This window comes from Tachysurus fulvidraco, chromosome 19 (genome assembly GCF_022655615.1).
Source record: "Tachysurus fulvidraco isolate hzauxx_2018 chromosome 19, HZAU_PFXX_2.0, whole genome shotgun sequence".
In the NCBI taxonomy this organism is placed as follows: Eukaryota; Metazoa; Chordata; class Actinopteri; order Siluriformes; family Bagridae; genus Tachysurus; species Tachysurus fulvidraco.
Window position 1 is genome coordinate 17,404,426 of NC_062536.1, and position 10,635 is coordinate 17,415,060.

At 40.2% G+C, this 10,635-nt stretch overlaps 1 protein-coding gene across 3 annotated transcripts in view; it reads right to left on the bottom strand.

The window, feature by feature from the left end:
- Positions 1-7,855, bottom strand: part of chchd3a (coiled-coil-helix-coiled-coil-helix domain containing 3a) — a 90,455-nt gene extending 82,600 nt beyond the window's left edge. Inside the window, exons 1-3 of one of the 3 annotated variants that reach the window (XM_047804107.1) lie at positions 7,631-7,855; positions 5,276-5,390; positions 4,871-4,996 (exon numbers count right to left, since the gene is read on the bottom strand). In XM_047804107.1, coding sequence (XP_047660063.1) covers positions 4,871-4,996; positions 5,276-5,390; positions 7,631-7,711 — 322 coding nt within the window. In that variant the 5' untranslated portion in view covers positions 7,712-7,855. The remainder of the gene's footprint in view (positions 1-4,870; positions 4,997-5,275; positions 5,391-7,630) is intronic. The other 2 variants (XM_047804106.1, XM_047804108.1) reach the window with 2 other exon arrangements.
- Between the last annotated feature and the right edge of the window lie 2,780 nt (positions 7,856-10,635).

The window sequence follows — 10,635 nt, forward strand, 5'->3', positions numbered from 1 at the left end:
AATTATACGTACATCATATTAGCTGAAACTATGTTTTTTTACTGCAACACACAAACTTTGCAATTAAAATGATTTCAGTTACATTTCAGTCGACTTGCACTTAACATAAGTTATAAGTTATGCATTCGTCAAGTTATATTTCAAATAAGTTACACTAACATCATCTTGCATAGAAAATAAGCTTAGGAATAGAAATAAATACTACTAGAAATATGCACTTGTATATTTCTATATACAAGAAAAATATAACAGTTGTAGAAGTTTTATTTGTAATTACATTTTTATTCATTACAATTTGTATCTCTCATTACTGCAGGTTGGTTATTCTCTTGTTTATATAGAATCTCATTTATTTTATAGATTCGGTGTTTTAGGGACCTACAGATAACTATAATATTCTACAGTTGCCTTTTACAACATCCATTTTTTTGTTCCTACACAATCTTACGTCATTATGGTGTCCGGTGAGGTTTATGATTTAATAAAAAATTAGATTATCTTAAATTAAATAGTAATGCAAGTTTATCTTTTAAACCATAAATTAACTTTTTTTTATTATTTAGTTTATTTTAATTGAGTTTATTTTCCCTTTTGCTTTGTGTTTACTTGTTAAAATACTTTTACACACCCGGCCAGTTTGCCAGTACAGTAACTCGCAGCCGTGGTGACGTCTAAACGAATCATTTGAATTTAGGTTGAATTTTTAAGTGTTGAGTGTTTTTTAATCTGTTCCGGTTGATTAATTCACTAATTAAAATTCTTTCGATGCTCAATCGCTAGGAGGGGGAAAAACAATCAATATCGTTCAAGCTTAAACTGTGATATGGGACAAGTCAGCTCATGATTCATGTTTTAACTGGAATCTCAGTCAAATTAAAAATGTTTGTGGGGAAAAAAAAAATCGAGCCCACAGAAAAAACTGAACCATCTCTCAACAGACCACAATATATAATAGTACGTCCTTTATGACTATGAGCTATTACAAAGATTACCGGATCGTCGTTCAGTAAGATCTATTTATGGCAATACGCCACAATACGTAGACATAAGCAACATGGATTCCTAACAAACGTTCCCACAAAAAACCCCACCAATCATAACACCCTGGAGGCAAAACTAGTTTAAATGGAGGTCGTAATTACCTCCACCATCAATTCATTAACACAAGTAGAATGAATAGTTTCATTAGCAGCCAGGTGATGGCTATAAATCATAATATGAGAAACCTGGAGCCTGTGCTCAATTTCCCAAAGAGCAGCTGAACTTTAAAATGAGGGAAATAAAGCAATAATAACAATAAACAATAATCTCTGTAAATCCATAGCGTAATGGTCCTGAAGATGTCCCTTACATATTAGGAACGACTAATATCTGGTGAAAATGTTACGCTCTCCAGCCCTGAAGCCGGCGCTAGGGGATTTTTTGTTTGTTTTTTTGCTCATTTCATTTTAATAATAACATGAAATACATATTTTGTATACAATGTGGAATATATTATCTTGTACTTTTAGTTTTGTTACACTGAAAATTAAAGCTCTACATCTCTAAATCTGCACTGTGACGAACTCTGGGGTTGTAAATTTACAATAACAGCCGTGCGTGTAACAGTGAACTGATAATGTAGATTGTGTAATAATGAAAATCCGCTTATTCTGAGAATTTTCTGTGAACACATTATATAGAATAAACCAGCAACAAGGTTATCTGATGCTCTGGCGAAGTTCATTCATTTTCTACCGCTTTATCCGAACTTCTCGGGTCACGGGGAGCCTGTGCCTATCTCAGGCGTCATCAGGCATCGAGGCAGGATACACCCTGGACGGAGTGCCAACCCATAAGCAGGGCACACACACACTCTCATTCACTCACACACACACACACTACGGACAATTTTCCAGAGATGCCAATCAACCTACCATGCATGTCTTTGGACCGGGGGAGGAAACCGGAGTGCTCTGGCGAAGTTTAATATTCGAATTAGGACCGTGTTAAATTGAGTTCTGTTCACTGCTCAAGATTTTTTATTTTTTTTATTGTGATAAAAGGTTTAAATCGTACAGAACTTACGGTGTACGTCCGCATCGTTGGCACGACGAAGTCTATGCGAATACGGAGTGACACGGTGCAGCAACTACCAATGTGAGTGAAGACAGTAGAGCACACGCTGCTTCACCTGCATCTCGTATGATACGTTGATTTACACGTTGTTGTAGAATGCTATTCGCTTCACCCACTGATAAAGCTTGGCGACCATGGCAACCAGTAATAAGAACGTTGTCTGCATAGACATACAGACATTACGTGTGAATGTAACTTAGTAAAAGGCTACTGTGTGGAAAACAGGGGTGAGATATCAGCACTTGACCAAACCCACAAAGCTCACACCAAAACATAAAACCGGGTTTCGATGTCGTCGTGGTGTTCGTCGTGTAGGAAGATTAAAATCGTGCAGTATATTTGTATAGTTCTGAAGTTATTCCGTCCTCCTGCCCAGTAATAGAGAGAAATAATGAATGCTGTAGTGAAGGTCAGTCAAACTCTGTACATAAGAGTGGAAATCTCACCGGATTAATGAACCGGACGTATAAATACGTGGCTTATTCAAACCTGTCGATCGGTCCAGGTATTTATTTTGTGATTATTGACTAAAACAGAGAAGGTTGAAAGGCAGAACCTAGAATATGACATATTTTCAGTTGTTTCACACTTTTTTGTTACGTATGTATATAATTCCACACGTGTTAATTCATAGTTTTGATGCCTTCAGTGTAAATCTACAATTTTCATAGTCAGGAAAATAAAGAAAACTCTTTGAATGAGAAGGGGTGTCCAAACTTTTGGTCTGTACTGTATACACACCGATCAGGCATAACATTATGACCACCTTCCTAATATCGTGTTGGTCCCTGAACCGCCGAGGCATGGATTCGACTCAATCCCTGAATGTGTGTTGTAGTATCTGCCACCAAGATGTTAGCAGCAGATCCTTTAAGTCCTGCAAGTTGCGAGGTGGAGCCTCCATGTATCAGACTAGTTTGTTCAGCACGTGAACAAAACCGTTCCAGAACTATTTTTGCTTTGCATTATCCAGCTTAAAGAGGTCCCTGCCAGCAGGGAATACCGTTTCTACAAAAGGGTGAACATGGTCTGCAACAATGCTTAGGTAGGGGATACGGTGCAAAGTAACATCCATATATGGATGACAGGACCAAAGGTATCCCACCAAAACATTATTGAAAGCATCACGATGCCTCCGCCGGCTTGCCTTCTTCCCATAGTGCATCCTGGTGCCATGTGTTCCCCAGGTGTAAAAAAAAACGTGATTCATCAGACCAGGCCACCTTCTTCCATTGCCACGTGGCCTAGTTCTGATGCTCGTGTGCCCATTGTTGGCGCTTTTAGCGGTGGACAGAGGTCAGCATGGACACCCTGACCGGTCTGAGGCTATGCAGCAGCATACGCATAAAACTTCTATGCACAGTGAATTCTGACACCTTTCCATCACGACCAGCATTAACTTCTTCAGCATTCTGAGCTACAGTAGCTCGTCTGTTGGATCGGACCACACGGGCCAGCCTTCGCTCCCCACGAGCATCAATAAGCCATGACCCTGTCGCCGGTTCACCACTGTTCCTTCATTGGAACACTTTTGATAGATATTGACCAGTGCAGAATAGAAACACCCCACAAGAGCTGCAGTTTTGTACATTACACGGTGTAAGATTGCTTAACGGTGTAGGATCGAGGTTAAGGAGCAAAACAAAAACTGATATAATAAACCACTATTTAAAAACATTAGCTGGAGGCTGAAAAAAAGAAGATTCTTTTAATTAATTTGTGGTTTTCTGTAGAAAGTTTGCAAAGACACAGAAGTGAAATGCTGCACTGGAACCAATTTGTGTTAATTAGATTTGTGTTAATTACGCAGTCTCGACGGTAATAAGATCCTCTCCTCGTCTAGTGACAAACACAAACACGGGGAACAAGTCCAAGTTTCAGCGACGTATCCGTCAGAAATAACGAACACAGGATTTATAAAGGTGCCTTGTTATTAAAATCCAGCTTCACATGAGTTTTCTGGCTCCTTCTATACATCGACACGACTAAAAGTTCAGAAAGTTACACTGATTAATAGCTGTGTGTGAAAAAAGACGTTATTTACATTTAAACGCGACCAAAACACAGTGAAAAGGTACTGATGAACTATTGGGCAGTGTTAGGCAACAAGCAAAAAGGCATTTTTATTTTGTTTATGTTGTTTGATGGAGGAGATTTTCCAAAGAACTGCAACAGAAAGTGGTTTTCTAATGACGGTTATTTAGTAAACTATTACATTATTTTCTCATGAAAAAAAGATAGATAGAGATAGAGAGAGAGAGAGAGAGAGAGAGAGAGAGAGAGATGATTCATTCACTTTCATTATGTCCATTGATGTAATGTAATGTTTACTTTCTACATTTTATTTCATTTTTTTCTGAGTTTTACACAGAGCACATTGTTACCCCAGTTCTGTAAATCTGTACACATGTTTGCAGTTATTACAGTTTTAGTATTGAGTAGTAGATTTATGTGTGTGTGTGTGTGTGTGTGTGTGTGTGTGTGTGTGTGTGTGTGTGTGTGTGTGTGTGTGTGTGTGTGTGAGAGAGTCAATGAGTGTGAGTGAGTGAGTGTGACTTTGAATGAGTGTGTGAGAGAGTGTGTGAGCGAGTGTGAGAGTGAGTGAGTGTGAGAATAAGTGAGTGAGTGTGTGAGTGTGACTTTGAATGAGTGTGTGTGAGAGTGAGTGAGCAGGAGAGTAAGTGAGTGAGTGTGAGAGTGAGCGAGCGAGCGTGAGTGAATGTGTGTGTGTCGTAACTTAATTTCAGCTCACCTGCTGTAGGAGGAGTCACAGGTTCCTCTAAAGCGGGAGAAGGCAGCGAGGGAGAGGAAGGAGCAACAGGGGCAGCAGGATCAGCCTGGGTAGTAGCAGGGTCATTCAGGGGGGTACCAAGGTCAGCTGGGGTAGCACAGGGGATGGTTAGTCCCACACAAAGAATGAAACAGTTTGTGAAGTAGAGGAGAGGAAGAAACAGGGTGAGGAAGGGGAGATGCAAGATCTGTTCAAGGTAAGAAGGAGGAGGAGGAGGAGGAGGAGGAGGAGGTGGTTCAAAAGGGGGAGGGGCTAATAAAGAGGTGGGGTCTGGAACTTTAGCTAAAGGTGATAGAGAGGAGGCACCAAGTGTAGCAGAAGGGACACGCTCAGCAGCAGAAGCAGAAGGTGGAGCGGCAAACTCACCTGCAGGTGCCGAGGGCGGAGACGCAGCCGGCTTGGGCCGTGCTTCGGATGGAGGAGAAGATCTGGATGGTGGTTTCGAAGGCTCTCGCATGCGATTGATGACACTCTCTGAGAGCTGTTAAGGAAGAAATAAAGCAGACAGTAAAAGGCGTTTAAACAGGATAATACGATCAGTATCGGGATAAATTACATCGCAAAGCGGTTTTCTCCAATGTTACACTCCTTTCTGAGCTTCATAAATACATAAATAAAGCCAGGCTCCGGTTTCAGAGACTCCTGCAGCGCTGCCACTCTGTAACACATGCAATCGAGGGAAAACTTTCACATACTCCGTTATCATTTCATTCCAGGAAGTTAACATGTAATAAAATACCAATTTCTGTTCATTTTTTTTTCTGTTCATTTTTTAGTTTTTTAGCCGAAAGGACGTATTTCGTCGTTGTTTTTTTGTCACGTTTCTGGTGTGATTACGGACCGATGACGTGGCTACGACATCTGGCTTCTGAGATTTACATTCATAACAAAGCTGAGAGATTCGATAGGTGCAGATTAACCAAGCGATCCGGCACAGTCAGGAGTTATAACAGAGGAATAAAGGCCAGATCGGATCAGAAGACGACTAGCTGATGCTCTCAGATCTAATAAGTCGGCTGGTTGGTTTTGTTCTACAGACACGCGCTCGAGTGCACCGTTAAAGCATCGTGAGAGGATTTTTACTTAAATCCGTAGTTTAGGTTAATAATAAAAGATATGTTTGGCTTTAATTATTTGCCTGGCAGCTCATCTGAAAATACTCCACAAGCACAAACAATCATGGAGATCCTAAAGATCCTGAAGATCAAACAGCAGCATTTCAGAACCTAGTGAGGACAGATGTATCCAGAAGTTATTAACACACCCTGCTGCTATGTGATAAGCTGCTTTATTTAAATACTAACACAGCTGCCAACTGCACAGGACACTGACTTATACCACAAGCTCAGGAAATTTCACCTTGGTTAAAGGTAAACCTATCAGAAGTGCTTTATAACCTGTACAACAAGCTTTATAAACTGTACACACTTTATAACTTGTTCAAGAACCTTTATAACCTGTAATACACTCTATAGAACCTATACATACACTTTATAGCCGGTACACATGCTTTATAACCTGGTAAATGCTAAATAAGTAAGTCAGTAAATAAGTCAGTAAATAAGTCAGTCAGTCAGTCAGTAAATAAGTCTGTAAATAAGTCTGTAAATAATCAGTAAGTATGTCAGTAAATAAGTCAGTAAATAAGTAAGTCAGTAAATAAGTAAGTCAGTAAATAAGTAAGTCAGTCAGTGTGTCAGTAAATAAGTCAGTAAGTAAGTCAGTAAGTAAGTCAGTTAATAAGTCAGTAAGTGTGTCAGTAAGTCAGTCAGTCAGTAAGTAAGTAAGTAAGTCTGTAAATAAGTCTGTAAATAATCAGTAAATAAGTCAGTCAGTTAATAAGTCAGTAAGTAAGTCAGTAAGTGTGTCAGTAAATAAGTCAGTAAGTAAGTCAGTAAGTGTGTCAGTTAATAAGTCAGTAAGTGTGTCAGTAAGTAAGTAAGTGAGTAAGTCTGTAAATAAGTCTGTAAATAATCAGTAAGTACGTCAGTAAATAAGTCAGTAAATAAGTAAGTCAGTAAATAAGTCAGTAAGTCAGTAAGTAAGTCAGTAATCAAGTCAGTAAGTCAGTAATCAAGTCAGTAATCAAGTCAGTAATCAAGTCAGTAATCAAGTCAGTAAGTGTGTCAGTAAATAAGTCAGTAAGTAAGTCAGTAAGTGTCAGTTAATAAGTCAGTAAGTGTGTCAGTAAGTCAGTCAGTCAGTAAGCAAGTAAGTAAGTAAGTCTGTAAATAAGTCTGTAAATAAGTCTGTAAATAATCACTATGTACGTCTGTAAATAAGTCAGTCAGTTAATAAGTCAGTAAGTAAGTCAGTAAATAAAAAAGAAGTACATAAATTGCTAAACTAAATACTTTTAAAACAAATACATAAGTTACATATTTTTTAAATTGCTTGGACACCAACAGTATCCTGTAGAAAGAAAGAAAGAAAGAAAGAAAGAAAGAAAGAAAGAAAGAAAGAAAGAAAGAAACTTTGACAGCTGATGCACAAACTTGTTGCTTCTGTCATGCGCGCGTGCGCCCCCTAATATTTGGCTAGTTAGCTTAGCTTAGCTTGACCGTTAAGAACCCCCGGACTATAAATAAGATCTCTTGAGTTTTATACAACTTTTGCGTGTCGTTTATAGACACCGTTTCCCTTGGTTTCCACAGGACTTTCAGTGAGCGAGCTGTATGTGTCCATGTTGTGGTCATGTCGTGTCCATGTTGTGTCACTCACCCTGACGCCCTTCACCACTGTCACGTTATCGTCCTCATCGCTCTCGAAAGACACGCGGCGTGTGCTGTTACTGCCTCCCATTTCTGCCCGTTTAACTCACACAGTCACTGCAAAACACAACTGTGGATATTCACTCAGTCTGAACTTCCATTTTTTGGGGCACGTTTTTCATTCAGACGCACAACTACTTCCGCCTGGTCGTCGTCCCAAGTAGCCAATCAGGAGGCTCGGCAGCGCTGCTCTCCAAATATCTACTTCCGTGAAATCAGTACGTGATATGGCTTGTAGATCGTGTGTTGTGCGACCGTAATGACGTGTTCAGGTGAATGAAATTGGGGAAAGTCACCAAGGACCGAGTGAGTGTATGACCTCGCTGTGTCTGACCTCACTGTGTACGACCTCATTGTGTATGACTTCTCTGTGTCTGACCTCACTGTGTCTGACCTCACTGTGTATGACCTCACTTAATATGACCTCACTGTGTATGACCTCACTGAATATGACCTCACTGTGTATGACCTCGCTGTGTCTGACCTCACTGTGTACGACCTCATTGTGTATGACTTCTCTGTGTCTGACCTCACTGTGTCTGACCTCACTGTGTATGACCTCACTTAATATGACCTCACTGTGTATGACCTCACTGAATATGACCTCACTGTGTACGACCTCATTGTGTATGACTTCTCTGTGTCTGACCTCACTGTGTATGACTTCACTGTGTACAACCTCATTGTATATGACTTCTCTGTGTCTGACCTCACTGTGTATGACCTCACTGTGTATGACCTCATTGTGTATGACTTCTCTGTGTCTGACCTCACTGTGTATGACTTCACTGTGTACAACCTCATTGTATATGACTTCTCTGTGTCTGACCTCACTGTGTATGACCTCACTTAATATGACCTCACTGTGTATGACCTCACTGAATATGACCTCACTGTGTACGACCTCATTGTGTATGACTTATCTGTGTCTGACCTCACTGTGTATGACTTCACTGTGTACAACCTCATTGTATATGACTTCTCTGTGTCTGACCTCACTGTGTATGACCTCATTGTGTATGACTTCTCTGTGTATGACCTCACTGAGTATGACCTCACTGTGTACAACCTCATTGTATATGACTTCTCTGTGTCTGACCTCACTGTGTATGACCTCACTGTGTATGACCTCACTGTGTCTGACCTCACTGTGTATGGAGTCACTGTGTATGACCTCACTGAATATGACCTCACTGTGTCTGACCTCACTGTGTATGGAGTCACTGTGTATGACCTTGCTGTATATGACCCCACTGTGTCTGACCTCACTGTGTACAGACTCACTGTGTACGACATCACTGTGTATGACTCACTCACTTTATTAATAACGCCATACTGCTCATGGGAAAGGACCCTTGTCTCTGTGATATGGCTTCCACAAAGTTTCCTTTAAGATTTTGGCCAAGGATATTAATCTTCATGGCTGATCCTGTGCGCTGTCTAAGCTCCATGGTAAACTTTTCCCCATAAGCTGATTCCTGATCTGTTCTGGATGGATGGATGGATGGATGGATGGATGCATGCATGCCGACAGCTTCTAGAAACAGTTGTGAAAAAATGGGTCTCTCTCAGGAGCTCAGAGAATTCAAGCTTTATGGAATGGGTTTCCATGAAGCTGCATCCAAGCCTTTAGGACTCTAGAGCATCGGAGAAGTGTTCTCTTTAGTAACGAATCACATTTCTCTGTCTAGAAATCCGATCGAGGAGTCTGGGTTTGGCAGTCACCAGGACAACGGTACTTGCCAAGTGTAAAGTTTAGTGGAGAGGGGATTATGGTGTGGGTTGTTTTTCAGGGGTTGGGACCTGGCAAATGCACTTCTAGGGGAATGGTCAAATATTCCCATAAACACACTCTTAAACCTTGTGGAAAGCCGACCCAGAAGAGTTGACGCTCTTATGCCTGCAAAGGGTAGGACAACTTATGAAAATGAAAAAAAACATATGAAAATTCAAGTAAAGGAAGACATCCCAGAACTTTTGGCAGTATAGTGTATATATAATACAGGATATCATAGAGCGAATGCAAAAATAATGAGACTGAGTGTAAAGTGTTTCTAGACAAAGTCAGAAAGATCAGACCGTCTCTTTCATCATGATGTGTGATTTGAACATCTCCAGAAGCTCTTAAGTTGTGTTTGCAGGATTTTATCCACAGTGTCGCTGCCACCTGATTGGCTGATTATATAGCTGCATGAATAAAAGGTCCGGTTAGTAAAGACTTGATATATGTACATTCCTTTATTATCCAAAGTTGCATATAGTAAGAAGAAATAAGTATTTAGACAACAAGTATTTAGAAGTCTGGTGCATATATCCATGTCAAATGTCTTGTTAGTTTGTACTTACAAACATGGAGGAATAGGAATGTACCAGAGTTTCTCCTCTAAACTCCTCCCTGATGTGGTTGTGTACATTGTGCTGATGCTGAAAGACTGAAACAAGTTCCATTAAGTGCACACATTACACAGTACGTCATATGTCCAAAAGTATTTCTCTATCCATTTGTCTTCGGTCAACAAACAGAGGTTGTTTCTACTTATGCGCTATTCTAGATCACAGCTGAATTCAAAACTAAGCAGGTTTCATATGACAATTATTTACGTTACATTCAAACCTAACCTGCTTGAATCTGAAGTGGTTAGCAAACATAAGCCTTGATTGATGTCATGATGCTGGAAGTATTAACAAAATCTGACTGATCTCCAGTGAGGTGTCTAAGATTTTAGCGATCATATGTTGGTGAAGATAAGACCCCTGGTGAAAGACGATTTTTGTCAGAACCACAGTTTCCTGATCACTGTTTTAAACCCAAATTGATTTTACCTCCAGAAGAATTGCTATCTCTTCAGACATCTCGGTGGAAATGACATTCGAGGTCAGATTAGAGCTCAGACGATTGAGGTCTCAGATTATATTTCAGTAAAACTCCAGGTAACTAAGAGCTCCTCCATAGAG